The sequence below is a fragment of the Typopeltis vanoorti genome, chromosome 18, assembly GCF_054136105.1.
Source record: "Typopeltis vanoorti isolate ZY-2024b chromosome 18, IOZ_Tvanoo_1.0, whole genome shotgun sequence".
Lineage (NCBI taxonomy): Eukaryota > Metazoa > Arthropoda > Arachnida > Uropygi > Thelyphonidae > Typopeltis > Typopeltis vanoorti.
In genome coordinates this window covers 9071475-9092883 of record NC_143566.1, presented here as the reverse complement: position 1 = coordinate 9092883, position 21409 = coordinate 9071475, and the positions used below count along the sequence as shown (strand labels likewise).

The 21409-nt window shown below is 36.3% G+C and overlaps 1 protein-coding gene across 1 annotated transcript in view; it reads right to left on the bottom strand.

Moving 5' to 3' along the window:
• TBC1D16 (TBC1 domain family member 16) overlaps positions 1 to 21409 on the bottom strand; it is a 419175-nt gene that overhangs the window by 139284 nt on the left and 258482 nt on the right. Inside the window, exons 8-9 of the mRNA XM_090408622.1 lie at positions 19338 to 19497; positions 16434 to 16449 (exon numbers count right to left, since the gene is read on the bottom strand). Of these exons, the coding sequence (XP_090264748.1) occupies positions 16434 to 16449; positions 19338 to 19497 (176 nt within the window). The remainder of the gene's footprint in view (positions 1 to 16433; positions 16450 to 19337; positions 19498 to 21409) is intronic.

The window sequence follows — 21409 nt, the reverse complement described above, 5'->3', positions numbered from 1 at the left end:
AAAAAACCTAGCTCTAACACCCTTGTCAACCACGCTCTTGCCCAGCTTCCATGCATGGCCCCTAGTCCTCCCACCACCAGTCATATTTTCAAAAATATCTTCTGGATCAATCTTATAAAAACCCTTCAGTAATTTGAATTTCTCAATCATATCATCCCTCCTTCGCCTATTGTCCAATTTCTGCAACCCACAAATCCTCAACCTATTTTCTCATAAGGTTCATTCCACAGACCTGCGATCATCTTGGTCACTCGTCTCTGGACCCTCTCCACTTCCTCCCCATCACGAAGAAACCCTGGTGCCCATAACTGGGCACAGAAGTCCAGATGGGGTCTTATCAAGGCTCGATACAGAGGAACAACAACTTGTTTGTCTCTGCATGTTAAAGTATTTTTCAGAAGCCAAGTGATTTGGTGAGCTGTTTTAGTCACTTTTGCAATGTGCCCCCTAAACTTCAACTCCCTATCCACCAACACTCCCAAATCCCTGGCCCCATCAATCTCCTGGAGTAGGGTTCCACCAATGCGATATATTGCTGCTATTCTTTTCACCCCAAAGTGCATAACCTTATACTTTGCCACATTAAATCGACATCCATTTTTCCGAGCCCAGTCCTCCAAACTATCCAAATCATCCTATAAAATTTTGACATCCTGTGGACTCACAATTGCTCTACCCAACTTTGCATCATCAGCAAACAAGTGAACACTTCCTCTCAAATCCTTTCCAATATCATTGATGAACAAATTGAAAAGCAGTGGTCCAAGAACAGAGCCCTGCGGCACTCCACTAGTCACAAGCCGTCTTTTAGACTCCACTCCTGAATAAACCACTCTCTGGTATCTCTCCTTCAACCACCCTCCTATCCATCTCACCAACCCTATATCTATCCCCATCTACTCCAGTTTACTGATTAGGGTTCCATGTGGTATCCTATCAAAGGCCTTGGCAAGGTCCAGTAGTATCACTGTAAACCCATTACCCCTATCCAGTTCAGCCGTCACTGTGTTATAAAACGTGAGCAAGTTACTGAGGCATGATCTACCCTTCACAAAACCATGTTGTCCCCCATACAATATCCCATTTTCATCTATCCAATCCTGTATTCTTTTCTTGACTAATTTCTCTAAGACCTTGACAATGATTCCTGATATGCTAATCGGTCGGTAATTTACAACAGCAGTCTTGGAACCACCTTTATGCAGTGGAACTATTTTCCCCTCTTTCCACCCGCTCTGGACTAACCCAGACCCGAGACTCAAATTAAACAAAATGGTCAAGGGTACTGATAATTCATTAGCTGCTTCTCGTACAACACGAGCTGGTATACCATCCAATCCCACAGATGTATTGACATTGAGGTTATGCAATAGACTACTCACCTCCACTTCATTCACCACAATTCCCGTATAATCTACTGGTTTATTCATTTCTGCAATCTCACCACCTGGATGATATATTCTTGCAAAGTGCTCACTCAGTAACTCAACTATCTCAACTGATTCAGTTACCTCCCTACCATCAGCATTCTTTAAAATCATTCTGCCATGTACATTTTTCCTTTTACTTGCTACATATCTAAAAAACTGTTTAGGATTCTCTTTAGCCTGTATATGGCCAATGTTCTTTCGTAATCCTTTTTTCCTTTTCTCACCACACTCGTCACCCTTCTGGCCTGCGCTTTATACCGTTCATGTGCTTGCCGGTCACCTTTCTCTTTAAATTCCCTCCATAGTTGTTTCTTTTTTGCAGCTCAAGCTTAATGGTGTTATTCATCCATTTAACCCCTACTTGATTTATTATTCGGACTCTAGCTATACAGTCAGCCATTGCTTCATGCAAGCACTTCTTAACTACCTCCCATGCACTATCAACTTCTAGTCCTTGCAGTGGTACATGCCATGGCATTGAACCAATCAAACTCCTAAGCTTGTCATACTTTCCAGCCCGATAATTCCACATGTACCCTGTCTTAATTGAAAATTCTACACCTTTAGCCACCTCCCAAGTTAAGACCCTATGATCACTCTCACCGATTGGTGGCAATGTGGTCATATTTGTTACAGCCAAATCCTCAGATGTAATTACTAGGTCAAGCACTCTCTGACCCCTAGTATTTTCCATTACATGTTGTCGCAGATAGTTATCCCTTAATAACAGCATAAAATCCAATTCCTTTCTCCCGTGTGTCCTCTCCTCACTCCAATCAATGCGACCATAGTTGAAATCTCCCATAATAATCACCCTTCTTCCGCTCATTTCTTCTATTTGCTTGTGCATACTGTCACCACCATCTTTTCCATCACCTGGTCTATAGCAGCACCCAATTGTATATTTAGTTCTGCTAGCCACAATCTCACACCAAATGGCCTCAAATGTGCTCTTTTCTCTATCCTGCAATTCAACTTCTATTTTCCTTGGCTGTAGCTCATCAGCTATCATCAACAATACTCCTCCTTCCATTTTATTCTCTCTGTCATTCCTGCCAATAACCTGTGGTCTGGAAGTGCCAACCATGGCCAAAAACTCTTCCTTCTTGTTCCTTATACTCCTAGTATTAGTGTACATGAATTTAAGATCCCCATTAGCCCCAACCCTACCTTGATGCCTTATATTAACTATCCCACTCTGATTTGTTGTCCTTATTTGCTCTGGCATATTATGTTCATTCTTAAATTCAACTGCCTCCCTAAGGACTGTATATCTACTCCCCCCCTCCCCTTAACAAATCTAGTTTCCCTGAATTGGCACATCCACTACATTCAACAACACTTTCTCAAGTCTTCTTACACTGTAACCATTCAAATGCAAGCCATCCATCTTATACAGATCCTTTCACCCATCAAATTCACTCCACACGTCCACAAATTCCACACCACTCGTCATACATAACCCACGCATAAAGTCATTCGCAATTATGGACCTCCTTTTAAACATTTCACTGTCATACCGTGGCAAAAGACTAATCATTCTAACTCTCTCACTCTTTTCTTTTGCTACCTCAAACAATTCATTCAGGTCTTCTATCATTTCCATTTTATCTCCTTTCAAATCATTCGTACCTGCCACAACAATCATTTCTTTCACCCTTTCCTTTTGCTCTTTAATAGACTCAGTTACATCCTTTATGGTCGGACCAGGTTGGTACGATTTTGTCAAATCCTCTACTAACACACCTCGTACTAACGAGTCTCCATACAGCATTCTATCCTTCATTTTGTTCGTGTTTACATTCATACGTCTATTTTTCCTGTCATACCTTATATTATTAGTTGGTTCATTCAGTTGACTTTTGTTCATATACTCTAGCTGCTGTTTTGCCCTTTCTATCGCACCTTTCAACAACGCGATCTCACTCAATGCATCTATCTCATCTTTTTTATTCTCTGAAAAATCATTAATACTATCATTCACACTTTCTATATTCACTCTCACAATTCTCATGTACAACCTTACCGTTTCTTGTCATATCCCTATTTTCTTCATTCTGAAGTTGGACAAAAATATCACACTCACGATCCGAAATACATTTCAATTCCTCATTCTCCCTACATTTTCTACACACATTCAATCCTTTATTATCTTCTAACCACACTCAGACCGCACTCCGCAAAGCGTACATTTCACAGCTAGTACACTGACTCATTTCTTTTATACTACCGTTCTTTGATAAAGATGGCGAATCATTATTACTGGCCGCCATTTTCCTTTGTACAGGTGCCATACTTATTTGCAACGTGTTTTATCAAATTATAGGTTATAACATACCAAAAACACAGAAACAGACGCACTAAAATATGCGAGGCAAACAAAACTATGCAATATTAAGTAGTTTTATCAACGATAACTGAAATTAATACTTATCTTATCAGGAGCTTGCACGAACACTACTCACTACGATATAACCTCGAACTCACCCCTTTCATCAAGAACAGTATACATTTTATTGAGAAGGTAAAAAGATATTTACATTGGACCTTCAGACATCTTAGCAAGTTTGGACATTATCAGCCTATTTACAAATGTTCCAAGAAATGAAATTCTGAATCTCCTTGAAGACCTCTTTCCTCTGGACATCGTAGATCTTTATAAACATTGTATAAATAATACTTTTTTCATGTATATAGACAAATTTTGGGAACAAAAAGAAGGATTGGCTATGTCCTCTTCCCTCTCTCTGGCTTTAGCTAACCTATTTATGGAACATTTTGAAAATAATGCTTTAATCAATTATCATAAAAAACCAAAAATGTGGCTATGCTATGTAGATGACATTTTCATCATTTGGCCAGGAACAACAGATGAACTCATTGCTTTCAAAAATTACCTGAATAATTTACATAAGAATATAAAATTTACTTTAGAACAAGAAGAACTTAGAAAACTTCCTTTTCTTGACATCCTATTAGAAGTCAATGAAAAAGATAATAAATTTTCTTTCTCAATATATAGAAAACCCACCAACACAGGAAGATTTCTTTATGCAGCCTCGCACCACCACCCTTCGCAAAAAATAGGTCTAATAAAAACCATGAGGGACAGAGTTTATAATCTTTCCAGCACAGAAAAACAGAGAAATGAAGAAATGGAATATTTAACACAGATCCTCAAAAAAAAAAAAGGTTATGAATCCAAGACTATCAAAAAAATCCTCCACACACCTCCTACAAGCATCCCACAGAAACAAGATTTCAAAAACACCATCACACTTCCATATATCAAGAATATTACAGACAAGATGGCTAAATTACTAAACAAACATAACATCAAAGTAGCCTTTCTGAAGCTGGAAAAAATTTCAAGATTTCTATATCACCCGAAACCTCCACATCATCCTTTAAAATAACCAGGTGTTTATAAAATTTATTGTTTTTGTGGCATCTGCTACGTAGGATAGACAGGAAGATCTGGGGAAATATGCATGAACGATTACCAAAAGGATGTACAAAACAGAAGAGAACACAAATCAGGTCTAGCTTTCCATACCACTTCCAATGGCCACAATGCACTCTAACAGAAAACAAACATGCATAAGGAAATTTAAAGAAGCTGCAAACATGCTTAGAATTCCAACACAATGCAATAAAAACCAAGGCTTAATTCTATACCAAGAATTAAGAATTTTTATCAAAGCTTGTCAGCTTTGATAAAAAAATATACCTCAGTTAGACCTCGGACATTATAATGGTGAACAACAGAACGTGGCCATCATCCAGCATTGTTTAAAATTAGCACTGCTTTGAATCTGCATTCTGATTTTTTAAGTTTATAAACAGTCAGACGGCTACAACTGTATAGTGTGAACTATTAATTTCTCTTTTTTGTTGTTTTAACTTTCAGTTACCTTTTACTAATGAAGATGTAAGTCAAATGACTTAGGAAACTTGTCGGGTTTTATTTCTTTATTGTGTTTTTAGCTTAATGAAAAAATGTGGTCCAATTACCAGAATATGCCTTATGAACTGGTAAACCACAGAAACCTCCACTTACAACCTAAAATAAAGAATATAATCACTGTGTGGGAAATGTTGGCAACAACAATTATAGTTAAATAAAGTAATTTCTAAAAATCTATTCTTTCAAAATATTCTACTCCAATTAAATACCAGGTGTGGTATGATAAAAGCAGCACTATCCATTATACAGCAGCAAAACTCATTCTTTATCAATTATATATGACAGATAATCCCTACCTTTATTGTATTTCAATGGTTACTATTTATACATATTCAGTGTATCAGTTGCTAAGCATGAAATATAAAGGAAAAACCAAAATAAAAATATAAAGAATAACAACAGATACCAAAACACGTTAGCATTTGCAAAAATTCTAATAATGGAGTTATGGATAACATAATATGTATCCATACTATCAAAAGTAAATTGGAGTCCAGCAATTAAAACTTTTATTGCAATCCAAACTGCCAAAGAAAATAGTTAAATAAACAGAATATTTAAAACTGATTAAGAGGAATGAAAATACATACTTCCCTTTTGGCTAATAACAGAGCTTTTGCAACCTGGAATAACTTACTTTTGCAACCTGGAATCCTAATAGCAAGCTATAATAGTTCTCCTTTCAATTCAAGATATAAAGAATGTAATGTAGAGTACATCATTTTAAAGCAATTAAAGTTATTTTACTTAAAATGGTAGTTGATTTGTTATAATGGTCAATGAGTTTAAGGAGTGCTATGATAGACTTTGTGTTTCTTAAGGGGGACCTCCCCTCGATGAATCTTGACAGACTTTATGTTCTTAGGAAGGTCCTCCCACGATGAGTCTTTTGACTCCATGGACGCCTGAATGAATAATAATAATAATAACAATATTATTATTATTATTCGTGACACCTCCAAGGAGTCCGAAGACTCATCGCAGGAGGACACCTACAACTGTCTCAACTACTACACCGAACCTCTACTATGAATCATCTCCATCAATGCCATCTACCGCCCACCTCCACCACTACCACAACTAGTATTTTTTTGTCTGTAAATTGCGTGTGTTCTGAAGGGCTGATTTGTCTGTATGCGGGATGAAAAACCCGAGTTTCCGGGAGAAAAAACCTTGATACCTCCGTATGAGATCGGAGGTAGCTGTGGATGATTCTGTTTGAGAAAATGTAAGGCAAGCATTATGTTTGTTATCCATATACCAGTAGTTTCAGATATCCTTCATAGATAAAAAGAAACAGGAACTGAAATGTGGGTTCAGCAGTTAATATAAAATAATACAATAATTATAGCATTATTCTATGATCTGCTATTATTGTTATTTAAACATATTTAGTTATGTAGTAGAAAACATGATATTTAGAGATCTAATGTTGTTTTAGTCTTTAGGCATTAAAGATATTGCTTAGCTATCAAAGAAATTTATTTACATACGAATTTAGCAAATAAATATGTTCAAACTGTAAATTTTGAAAATTCAATGCCATGTGCCATTGTCAGTAATAAAAAAAAATGATTAAGTAACCACTATGTTCATATTGCAAGAATAATAAAATGAACCTAACTCATTGTTTAAACCTTGTGAAATGAAGAAATGTTATTAATTGTGTTCATTTCAAGAATTACAATAGAATAACTTTCCTGCACTATGAAAGGAACTTTCTCACTGTTTCAAACACAGCACTGAAATCAATAATGGCAATGCGCAATAGTGAACTGAAGCAGAAGTAGTTCTGCTACATTTCCAAGCAGAGAAGGGAGTGAAAAAGAATGATAAAAGATGTCAAGTATTATATGATGTATTAGAGAAAAGGAGGAGAAGAAAACACAAAGAAAGTGAATTTCCTCGGCCATTTTTCTAACTTTCATTTAAAGAGAAGATGGGACTGAAATTTATTACATTCATTATTAAATTACATTCATTATTGATCTCATCACAGAAAAATGGCTCAATGAAGTTTCTAGTTTTATTTAGATAATTTAACTTGATGATATAATTTTAACTGCTTCTTCAGCAGAGTTTACTGAGACTTCAATATACTCATAGATATACTAGGATGGGAAGTTTTGCAGTGTTTTCTAACTAAGGGATCACTGAAGACATTGGACCACGGATACCTCCTTGGTCTTCTTTAAAAAATTGTTGCAGATGGCACATTCTAAAACCAACAAAACATTTTTTTTTAAAAATCGAAATGCAATAAAAATATTGCAAACCAACAAAAGAAAATCCCATGTAAAAATAAAATACTTCTACACAGATGATACCGACATCAATGACATGCATCACCACTTGCACAGATTCAACCTAATCTGATATTCTCATAGACAGGCTTATACGTTGATTATGCATTTCTAAATCACTTAAGGAATTGAACAACGTAGATCCGAATATAAATTAAATTACACTTCAATAAATATTTCCAATATTTCGGCAACTTCACATTGCCATTTTCAAAAGGAACTTACAAAAAGGCACTACAACACAGTAACTGAGAATGAAGAAATGAAGCTATTGTTCTCCTAGAAGTCCTGATGGTGCCCTCTAGTGGGCTAAGTAGGTGTGCTTGCCATTGGACTGAAGGTCTGCTGATGTAAGCCTTCCAAATTTGGGGCAGTCACATACAACCAAATTTGTTGAGGTTTGGAGAGTTTCTTAGGGCTAAGGCTGATTCCATAAATAGTCTTTTGAATTTGTATTTGCTACGGTGTAGCAAATACAAATACTGTAGCTTTCTTCCACCGTATTCTGTGGCGTATATCCAGAGCATGGTCTGCAAGACCAGAATGGCTGTACTTGTGAAACTGGATGTAGTCCTTGTGTTCAGAAATTCTGATTTGAGCTGTCCTGACTGTTTGACCAAAGTAAGACAGTTTACAACTGCAAGGGACCTGGTATAGACGAGGCAGGTCTAGAGGAAGTGGCTGGTCTTCGGTGGAGCGGATAAGGGATGCCGTACACCGTAGCAAATACAAATTCGAAAGACTATTTATGGAATCAGCCTCAGCCCTAAGAAACTCTCCAAACAAAATGAAGATTTATTGTTACATAGACCATATATTTACAACGTACTTAAGCTCTTACAAATTGCCTACCGGTTTCGCTAGTAACTGACCGGCTTTCTCAAGGCTTGCATAGTACAAAAAAGAGGTAAATGCAAAAAAGGTTTCAAAATACAAAGAACCGTTAGTACCTGTTAGGTAGCTAGGGTGACACGTTCGCGTGACATAACTACTCAGCATCATGAACACGCGTTACATGCAAACGCGTAATATGGTTATTTGCGTACTGTAGCTCTGTTGAACTGAGGGAGTTAATTGGATTTTTCCAGGTATCGTTCAGAATGGCCCCTTGATTTCTGTTTAGGTTACTTCCCGTACGTAGTACAACTCCCACTTCTTTAAATACTCGATGCCTGTAATCCTCGCCTACGTAGGGCATGGAGCTGTTATTCCAGTCTATAGTGTGGTTGAAAAGTGATGTGCCAATCCTGAGATGATCGTTCTGTTGTGATTAACATCGCCTATATGTTCTTTCTGTCTTATTTCCAGGCTTCTCGAAGTCTGTCCGATGTAGGAAAGACCGCACGTGCATGGGATATTATACACACCTGGATATTTATAAAATGGCACACTGTCTTTAGGGGATCGCCACCATGTGCAGACCTCTTCATGGAGAAATTTGAGGAATTATATAGACCACATGTTAGAACAGAGCTACGAGAAAACTTTCCAGTTCAATAAAGCCAAACAAATCAGTAAATTTAATGAACTGTACAAGAAAAAATACCAGACATACAATGGCCTCCCAGTTAACAAAGTGATCTTCAACCTGTCGAATCACTGCCTTTCGAAACATGAATCGGAGATTCTAAAAAAAGGTTTTAACTTTTCTATCACTCCTAATTACATCCCAAAAATGGACTTTATGTGTGGAATTGAAAAAAGTCTCTACCCACTACCACAAGGTGTAGCCAACGACATTAGATTCAAAAGCACTATCATACTAGCAACAACAAAACAAACACAACTGAATACCACTCCATATGATAGGAAAGCTATTGGGGACTTAAGGAAGAACAAAGAAATAATAATTATGAAAGCAGACAAGGGGAATGCCACCGTTATCCTTAACTCACAAGACTACATGAAGAAGTTAAACGACTTACTATCTGACAGTTCCATGTACAAAATCCTCACCAGAGATTCCACAATGAAGAACCACAATGAGACAAACTTCCTGATCCGTAACATGAATACTTGGCCTGAAGAATTAAAACGAAAACTTAAATCCTCACATCCCATCACTCCTAGACTGTACGGGGCGCCTAAAGTGCATAAAGAAGAAGTGCCACTTCGTCCGATTGTGGATGGCAGGTCATCCTCAACGTACCTATTGGCTAAGCACCTAGCGAATTTACTTAAAGGAAAAATTAGACAAACAGAGTCCTACTTAAAAAATTCTCAACACTTTGTGGACAAACTTAAAAACATAAAAATTACACAAACAGACATAATGGCCAGCCTAGATGTAGTGTCCTTGTTCACGAATGTACCAGTAGAAGAAGTAATGAACATTATCAAAGATATCTTTCCTGCAAATATCACAAAGATGTTCGAGCATTGCCTACAATCAAATTTTTTCAAAGTTAACAACAAGATATACAAACAATTAGAAGGCCTAGCCATGGGCAGCCCTCTGTCGCCACCATGTGCAGACCTCTTCATGGAGAAATTTGAAGATGAAATATTCACCAGCATTACTCCTAAACCTTCTATATGGTGGAGATATGTGGATGACATCTTCATCATATGGAAAGACAACTTAGAAAGCCTACATCTGTTTGTTAACAGAATCAATGCACTCCACAATAAAATAAAATTTACTCTAGAAGTGGAAAATAACGAACAGTTACATTTCTTGGACTTACTAGTAAAAAGACAAGGAAACAGCATCAAACTGTCGATTTACAAAAAACCAACGGACACTGGAAGATATCTACATTACTCTTCTAACCATCATAGGTCACAGAAACACAGCATCATCCACATGCTAAGAAATCGAGCTAGAAAATTTATCTCTGACGAGGAAGAAGTTCAAACAGAACTGTCTCAAATAGCTACAACTCTATCACAAAATGGTTATCCTAGACACATCATCAACAAATTTCTATACAAAGATAACCAACAAGAAAGAACAGTCGCCCAGCATATCTCAACAGCAGTCATCCCCTTTATAGGTTCAACTTCAACAAAAATTGCAAGATTGTTAAAGACACATAACATCAGGGTTGTATTTAAACCAACAAATAGCATAAGACAGATCCTAAGATCCCCTAAAGACAGTGTGCCATTTTATAAATATCCAGGTGTGTATAATATCCCATGCACGTGCGGTCTTTCCTACATCGGACAGACTTCGAGAAGCCTGGAAATAAGACAGAAAGCACATATAGGCGATGTTAATCACAACAGAACGATCATCTCAGGATTGGCACATCACTTTTCAACTTCGAACCACACTATAGACTGGAATAACAGCTCCATGCCCTACGTAGACGAGGATTACAGGCATCGAGTATTTAAAGAAGCGGCAGTTGTACTACGTACGGGAAGTAACCTAAACAGAAATCAAGGGGCCATTCTGAACGATACCTGGAAAAATCTAATTAACTCCCTCAGTTCAACAGAGCTACAGTACGCAAATAACCATATTATGCGTTTGCATGTAACGCGTGTTCATGATGCTGAGTAGTTATGTCACGCGAACGTGTCACCCTAGCTACCTAACAGGTACTAACGGTTCTTTGTATTTTGAAACCTTTTTTGCATTTACCTCTTTTTTGTACTATGCAAGCCTTGAGAAAGCTGGTCAGTTACTAGTGAAACCGGTAGGCAATTTGTAAGAACTTAAGTACGTTGTAAATATATGGTCTATGTAATAATAAATCTTCATTTTGTAATACTTTATGACCAAAACATGTATAATTTAAACTCTCCAAACCTCAACAAATTTGGTTGTATGTGACTGCCCCTCAAATTTGGGAGGCATACATCAGCAGACCTTCAGCCCAAAGGCCAAGAACACCTACTTAGCCCGCTAGATGGCACCATCAGGACTTCTAGGAGAACAATAGCTTCAACTCTTCATTCTCAGTTACTGTGTTGTAGTGCCTGCGTGCACGTGCCTTTTTGTAAGTTCCTTTTGAAAATGGCAACGTGACGTTGCCGAAATATCGGAAATATTTATTGAAGTGTAATTTAATTTATATTCGGATCTACGTTGTTCAATGCCTTAAGTGATTTAGAAATCTGATATTCCTCACTGAAATTTAACTTCTACCTACTTCAACTACAAGTATACCTAAACTTTCCACATTACATCATATCCCAAGCCATGGGATATGATGATATAATATACCATACATATGATATAATGTAAAAAAAGGTTACCAGATTTGTAATCTCTTTTAAATTATTTGTTTTGGCTAAAGATTTACATATCTTATTTTGTTCCCTTTACACTCTCCAAATTCTGACGACCATACTAATAAATTTTGATTATTTATCTCAACATAAGTGGTTGATCAGAGAAAGGCATATTCTGCCATTTTAAAAATTTTACGAAGGCATTTGACAGGGTACAATATGATAAGCTGGTATTTAAGTTGCAGCACATGGGTATCAGAGAGTTGTGTATGGGGAAGCAGTATCAAGGAGGAAGATGGTTACAAGTGAGGTCCCACAGGGCTCAGTACTGGGTCCTGATTTGTTTAACCTTTATATCAATGACATTGTCAATGGATTGCAGGGGGATATTGAGTTGTTTGCAGATGATGTGAAGCTGGGAAGGGTTATTAGTAATAGTGCAGATGTGATAGCTCTGCAAGAAGATTTGAATAAACTGGACAGATGGGCAAATGAATGAGAAGCATCAGTTAATGCAGCAAAATATAGTCTTGAAGTTTGGGATACATCGATGGGGGGGGGGGCTGCATACTCCTGTTGGAGGAATTGTATTGGAGGAAGTTGGGGAGGCAAGGGATCTTGGGGGTGATGATTGATAGAAACCTGAAATTCAGGGAACATATTGCAAAGATGGTGAAGGTAAACCAGAGGATTGCTGCAATACTGAGAAGGATGTTGACCTGCAGAGATAAAAGAGTTGTCATTCCATTGCATGAAGCCCTGATCAGGCCACACTTGGACTATTGTTTGCAAATTTGGTCACCAGGATTTGACGGGAATAAATTAACTGCAGAAAGAATGCAAGGCAGATAACAAAGATAGTATTAGGACTGTACAATGTTATGAGGATAGGCTGAGGGAATGAGGACTGCAGAGTTTAGTAGATAGAAGAAGAAGAGGTGATATAATTGAGACTTTTAAACTGTTGAGAGGTAGTTACAGGATTGACACTGGGAGTTCTTTCACTTGGTGGAACCAGAGGAAGGAGTGAGGACAAGGGGCTATCCCTGAAAGTTACTAAAGGAAGCTGTGAGCAAGAGGGTGAGGAGTGGTTTCTTTGCATGGGGGTTGGTTGAACTGTGGAATGGATTGACTGATAGAGTGGTGAGACCACAAATGGTCAATGAGTTCAAGGAGTGGTATGATAGACTTTGTGTTTTCTAGGGAGGGCCTCTTACAATAAGTCTTTTGCTCTATGGAGGCCTGAATCATAATAATAATAACAATCTCTGAAAGTAAATCACATAGTGTCTAATTATTCAAATAGTGAGATAATCTTACTTGGATCCATTCCTTTATAGTTACATAGTGAGCAGTATTCATTATTAAAAATTATGGAAACAATTACAGTGTTATGTCAGTATTCAGACTACTGGCCAGACTAAGAATCTCCAAATGCTACATATGTTCTACATTATTATATGGAGTAGAGACATGGACATTCTCTGATCTGAGCGTGAAAAAACTGGGGCCTTTGAAATGTGGATGCTGCGAAGAATTATGAGAATATTATGGAAACACAAAAAGACAAATGAAGAGGTACTAGAGATGGCAGGCATAAACAGGAGCTTGATGAAAGAAATTAAAAAGAGAAAAGTCAGATATTTTGGACATATTCTGAGACATAACTGCCTACAAAGGACACTTCTCGAAGGAACTGTTGAGGGAAAGAGAAAGAGAGGAAGACAAAGACTGGAGTGGATTAAAAATATAGAAGACTGGACCTATCTCTCATATGAGGAATGCAGCAGAGAGGTGCAGAATAGGACATGGTGGAGACACATGGTAGTCAATCTCCTGGAGGGAGAAGACACCTGACAGGAGGACAGTGTTATAGTAAAACTTTAGTTTAACATAAATCAAAATAAGCACTAAGCGTTTCGGCCTTCATATTAAGCTAATCATCTAGAGTATAGATATATATATATATACACACACACACAAAGAAACAAGGTATGTTACAATCTATATGGTATGCTAAAGTCACAGTAATTTGGTCAACCATTCAGAATACTGGCCAAACAACATGAGTGCACACAATTTACTGTTGAAATTGAAAATCAAAACTCATTTCCTTTCCTGGATACACAGATCACATTTCTTCCCTCAGGCAGTTTATCTTTCATTGTCTACCGCAAATCTATACATACTGGTCAACATATACATGCTAACTCTTAACACCATCCTTAACAAAAACTTGCACTCATTAACACCCTCAAAAACAGAGCTATAACAATTTCCTCTAATGAAAAAGCTCTTAAACAAATTATTAGCAGTGCATTTAGAAATAATGGCTCTAACATAAAAAAACAAAAAAAAAAAAAGTTCTTCATAAAACTTCATAAAAAAATGCATATAATATAGATTACAGTAAAACCACAGCAATCCCACACATTAAAAGGTTATCAAATAAAATAAATAGAATCGTACAGTATTCAGAAAATTCACCAAAAACAATTTGTCAAATGACAATTTACCGAAAGGCAATTTATCAAAAAAACAATTAATCGAATAAACCATAAAGGAAAGGAAGTGAGTTTTGATTTTCAATTTCAACAGTAAATTGCATGCAGTCATGTTGTTTGGCCAGTAATCTGAATCGAAAGACAGTTCATCTACAAAGCATTTAATCAAAAGGAAGTTTCTCAAAAAAATAATTCTTCGAATGAAAAGTTCATTGAAAAATAAATTATAAGTAACGTTAGGTAGTATTGCTACCAAACACTGTTAAACAATAGTTCGCAAGGAAAATTACTTTGTCAATGAATTCGGAAAGAATTCACAGAAAAATTATCAGTGAATTGTTTTTTGGAACAACTACATTTGTGACAAATTGTCGTGCCATGAACTGTGGTTTGACAAATTGTTAATTTGATAAATTGCCATTAGTTAAACTGCTGTTCGATGAACTGTCATTCGATGAATTGCCATTCAGTAAACTATCTTTCAATTAACTGTTTTTGGTGAATTTTCATGGAACCGAATTCTACACCAATATAACCTTAATTCTGCTTTTAAACCACCTATAAAATTTAAAAAACACATTCAACTCCTCTAAGGATCCTTTCCCTTCCCTTACCCTGGGGGATACCATATCCATTGCACCTATAACTTACCTTATATTGGTGAAACTGGATGCACAATTCCTATCCATAAAAAAGAACACAAACAACACATTCTATTTAAGAATTTTATCAACATCATCATCATCAATTTTCTGATATGTATTCCCAAAGGGTGTTCAGGTTACTATGACAGCATTACATGATTAAGTTGACATTATTATTAATCTCCTATCAACAATTTTCCTCCAAATCAATCTATTACTGTTGAGCATGATAGATATGTTAGAAATGTTGTCATATCTAACATTTTGCACTTCTAAGGCAACTTCTGACTGAATCAATCCACCTAGACCTTAGTCTTCCTCTGGGTATCTTTCCTACCATCTTGGCATGAAACACCTGTTTTGCTAACCATTCTTCGCCCATTCTATTTAAGTGGCCATACCATCTTAGATCAGCTCTGCTTACATATTCTTGATTGCTAATAATGTCCAGTTCCTTTATAATATCTTCATTTTTAATATGATTCTGCCATTGATTCACTACCCTAATTTTTCTCAGAACTCTTATATCTGTGGTCTGTAGTTTTTGATTAAGTGCTTTATTTCTAACCAACTTTTCAGATCCATAATTTAAACTGGTTTCAGCACTGTCTTGTATACTGCTAGTTAGGTGTTTTGGCTAATTTATCTTTTATTCCATATAAATTTATTCAGCTGGCTACTCATCATACCAGCTCTGCTTATTCTGTTGTCTATTTCCAGATTTAATCTGCCATCTTCAATAAAAACTGTGCCTAAATAGCCAAAATATTTTACTTGTTCTATAGGATCTCCATTCAGAATGCAGCTGAGGTTTTTTATGTTCCTGCCTATTTTCATAGTTTTGGTCTTTTTATTGCTGATTTTCATGCCAAATTTGTTACAGCTCTAATCATTTTAGTTAGTGAATCTTGGACACTTGTACTAGATGTTTTAGGAGTACATCATCCTGTATAAAGGAAAGAGCCAAGCTTGACATCTCAAATTCTAATATCAGGCTTGATGCCACTTTAATGTGATCCATATAGATGAGCAATAAGAGTGGAAATAATGTGCATCCTTGTCTTACCCTTGATTTTACATCAAACCATCTTTCTGTATTTCCTTCAATTCTAACTGCTGACTGACAACTAAAATATAGACTATGTATTGTCATGTATGATGATCCATTCACCACATATAATTGTAGTGTTTTGAAAAGCTTTTCTCTGGGCACCTTGTCGTATGCTTTTCCAAATCTAAAGATCTTACAGATCCTTGTCATATTCCCATAATTTCTCAACTATTTGTCTTAAAGTGAAAATCTGATCTTGACAACCTCTATTTGACCTGAAACCTGCTTGTTCTTCTCCAAGTTTCTCTTCTGCAATCGTTGGGTACTATGAGAGCTCTGGGAATTCAACCTTCTGACCAGGCCCTCTGAATTATAGCCACTGCAATAGTTTCATACCTCCATACTTAAGCATTTCATATCATCCAGCTGCTCCAGTTGCCTTTCCACATTTCAAGTTTTAGATGGCATTTTCTACCTAAAGTATTGATATGTACTGTATGCCCACAGATGCAAGACCCTTTGACACTTCTGCGCATGTAAAAAGAAGGAGAATCCATATTAGGGTGACCAATGTGTTTCGTGGGATAAGTGTTTATTATAGTACGTCGGAAAATTAGCTTTTCTTTTATGAAAATTCTAATTCTTAAAGTGGTAACTATTTTGCTTGTACAACATTTGGAAAATTTGTGTATAAAGCACATGACTTCACATGTTGTGGCCAATTCATGCATCCTTTATTTTTTTCTCCCCTTCAGCATGAATTGATTATTCTTGCCACAAAGCCAGGGTCGGCTCTATGAAGTGTGGGCGTACTATACTCTTCTTTGCATTCCTCCTGAAAATTTTCTGATATGGTTCTGTCACTGCTTAATTCATTTAACAGCCTTTCAAAGTAATTACTCCAGACATCTAGTATATCCTTATCTCCAGTTTTCATGTCACCTTTATCATCTTTGATTCCTTTTACAGTACTATTTCTTCCTTCAATAGACTCCAGAACATTTTGCCACCTTCCTAATATTTATTTTCAATATTCTTACCAAAGTCTTCCCATGAATTTTGTTTAACAACTTTTGCACACAGCTTGGCTCTCTTACATTTTTCTCTGTATTCTTTTAGAGCATCTGCTGACTTATTTGCTAGGAACTTTTGGTATGCGTTCTTCTTTTCCAAGACTGCTTCTTTAACTTCTTGTGTTCACCATGGTGTTCTTATTTTTCTATCCTTGTAGACAACTTCACCACATGCCTACCTAGCTGAATCAATCAGTGTATTCTTCAGTTTGCTACTGAGACTCTAAGGTTTGGTTCTTGTTTTCAATTTGTTTCATTTTTTTTTATTCAACCTGTACACAAGCAACAAACATCTGACAGTTAATTGAAAGTATATCTATGCTGCTGACAGTAATCACCACTCAAGACAGTACCTTCTAAGGGCTTGAGGAAACACTGAGCAGAGATCTGAGCTCATGGTAAAACTACTTTGAAAGCTGGAAACTATCTCCTAACCGCAGCAAAACTGCTGTTTTAGCTTTCCACCTAAATAACCATGAGGCCCATAGAAAACTAAACATAAACGTCTGCAACAGGACTTTAATCCATGAAAGTAACTCTTGCTACCTTGGTGTCACATTTGGCTCATAGGCACAACTTGGGTTTGTAATGCCCCAACTTTGATCTTCCCAGTGGCAGATTATTCCTTGCCAGTTTGGAGCCGAAGTAACCATACGACTCTCATGGAACACACAAAACTCAACATAATAATGAAAACCATCCTTGGTATCTTAAGATCTACTCCCATCCCATGCTTGCCTTTTCTTTCCCATATTGCTCCTCCATGCTTCAGAAGAGAAGAAACTACCATCAAAGAAATAAAAAAAAAAAAAAAAAATAGAAATAACATGAACCCTCCTATACATCAAACTATCTCCTCACCTCCTGCTCTCCCATCTGACTTGTGGAAATAACAGATGATGGACCCGAGATTGGTGGAGAAGACACCGGAATGAACTACAAACTGTGCCTGATTACAGATCCAACTATCAAGCCTCGAGGATTCAACCTACTTTACACCACTGAAGCCAGATGAACAGATTTAGGACCGAACAAAGCCACTATGCCCAATTATTATATCTGTGGGGAATTGTGTGTGTGTGGCTTGTGGTGCTGCCACACACACACACACACACACACACACTTCTTTCCCTGAAGGTCTCAGGAACTTGCATTTACTCCCAAATAGTGCAACTGATTGGTTAAGCAAACTGCCAATCTGTATATAGTTTTGCTCATTAATTCCTTGTATTTTTACCCACAGATAAATAAATAAATGTTAGAAATAATGGGTAGCTTTCTCTTTCTTCTCCTTTAACATAAGTCTTCAAGAAGCAACAGGTTGGGGCCATTCTGACAGGGTTTGAAACATTATCAATGTTTCACACTCTGTCAAGATTGCAAGAAAAGAGTATGAAAGTATCAGACATTCAGTGGCTGGAAAGAGAATTCTATCATCATCATTGGAAAACACTCTACCAGTGCATAATGGGCAAAATCATAAGCAACAAAATTATTCAATTTGAGTTCCTATTTCTTGTACAGATTTATTCAATCTTATTAGATAAACAAGGCATCTCTCGCAATATGTGAATCAATAACTGCTGTTATTTATTAAATGGTGAAGTCTGTCTGCATGGAATAGGCAAATTTACATAAGAGATTGATTCATCATTTTTTAACAAATATACAGAGTAGTGCATGCAAAAGATAAAAAAAGATGAATCAATCTCTTATAGTTTTCAGTTGTTTTTTTCAGTTATCAGTTCTTTTTATTGTTTTTCCAACATTTTAATTTTGTATTAATACTTTTATGTAAAGTAAAAAAGAAACAAAAAAAAAATGTAGCAGTAAGAATAACAACTGAAGAAGCAGCATTACTTACTTTTATATGTTCCTCCATTCAAGCCATAAGCACAATACCCCACCCTACCTGACTGCATATAATACTGAGTAACCTATGTGACTACAGCTTGGCAGTGCTGCCAAGCTACAGTCACAGAGGCTGTTCACAATAATACTAACATATAAGTGGTATTAGCAGCAAAAATTCTGTAGAGAAGTATTACATGACGTGCTCTATAACTGAGCAAAATTTGAGATGGTTTCCACACGAGAACACTGAAAGATTCCTTGCCAGAGAAGAGTTTCTGAATAATTGTTGGAAAAAATAACCAATTCTTTGGTTTACCTTCATTGACTTGGAAAAAAAATTCCATTCCTCAAATACACTAGCTAATTTATCCAGTCCTCCATAATGAAAATGTAGAATTTTATACTGGCTTTCTCTGCTAGCGATAACCAGCTGTCCACAAGTGCACTCTTTATTACTGAAGAAGAGCCGCAAAGAACGCATCTGACCTAAGAATGCATAAACAGAAGTCAATGCCAACAAGAATGCACTCAAATAAAGAACTTGTTTTTTATTTTTATATCAAATAAAATATATTTATATTTGATATGAAATATAAAATCTTAAAATTTATCTTAAAATAATCTTAAAATTTAATAAGAGTTCTTACAAAAATGCTAGTATTTTAAATGCAATTTTTAAAAATAAACTGTCAACAGTTACATAACCAGCGAGAGTTGTTCACATACTCATGAATGTCCACTACAACCCACCGCACACGTGTTAGTGACAGTTATAGTTAGAGTGACAGTTAGTTATAGTGACAGTTCAACAAAAAAAGTATTGAACTCTTTCATAGTATTTTAAGGTGTTTTATAGCATGCAAAATTTAAGTAATGATATGTTAGTAAGGAGAGGATGGCTAATCCACATGATGATATTTTATCAAGTGTTGATCTAATCAGTTTGAAAAATGTGGCACTATTGAAAAAGATGTCTACAGAATGATTGCAAATTTCTCAAGAAAGCATGTTCATGAATCATTTTTATGAAGCTCAGGAAAAAAGTCAACTACCGGCAGGTTTGGTGTGGCCATTTCTTGCATAATGTGCTTTCAAAAAGATTGTGGTATTAAGATGCATATTGTTCAGCATGTCACTGAAACTGTGATATAAACTTGTTTAGACCTTGCTATAAAAATTTAAGGAAGAAAAATGGATATTTTTTTCAAATACTAGAAAATAATGATATGATATGATATTTTCAGATACTAGAAAATTTTCAGATACTGCCTGAAAGAAGGCAATTCACCTAATCAATGATCCCTCCCACACAGATTTACTTGAATTATTGTCTCAGAGGCATCTTTCTCTCTCTCTTTTACAGCTACTTGATGTTGATTTTCCTCTGCATCTTTTCTAGCCATCTTGAAAAAAAAAAGGGGGGGGGGGAAACATTTGTCCCTTTCCTCTGCAATTCTGTTTAAGTGTTCATACCACCACCACCACAGATTAGTTCTGAAGACACATTCCTGAGTGCTAACAATGTTAAGCTCCTTCCTAATTTCCTTCATTTTTAATATGATTCTGCCACTGATTCACTCTTCTAAATCTTTTTCAAAACTCTCATATCTGTGGTCACTATTTACTGATCAAATGCATTTTATTTCTAACCAAGCTCTCATATCCATAAATTAAAATGGGTCTGAACACCATCTTCTATACAGCTAATTCAGTGTTTTGATAAATTTCTCTGTTATTCCAAATAAATTTATTCAGTTCACTTCCTTTCATATCAGCTTTGTTCTGTTATCTATTTCCATATTTAGTTTTGCATCATTACTAAAATAGTGACTAAATAACTAAAATGTTTTACTTGTTATATAGGTTCACTATTCAGAATATAGCTAATGTTTCAACGTTCCTACCTATTTTCATAGTCCTTTTCATTTAACTGGTGATGGTAATACCAAATTTATCACAGCAGTTATTCACTTAGGGAATCCTACAGAATTTATTTAGAAGTAAAGCATCATTTGCTTAAGTGAGGCATCATTTCCTTTATAATGCAATCCATATTTGAACAGTGTTACAAAAAGTGTTTGTTTGTTTTCAACAGACAGAAGTGAAAATAGAAGAACCATCTTGATTACATTGGAAGTGTGCATCAAGGAAGGAAATACCTTCTGATGATTCCTTTTCTAGTGTGAATTTAATGCGAGGATGTAAGTTACTGATATTATTTAGAAATGAGTAAAGTTCTTGGCGTGACTTTTTTTCTTGATTACAGACATACCCCGACTTACGCGAATCTAGAGTTACACGGTTTCTCATATGTACGTATTCCCATCCCGCTTCACGACTAGTCGTATCTTTCCAGCACTAGCCGCATTCGTGAGTGTCGCACATGCTGTGAACAAGC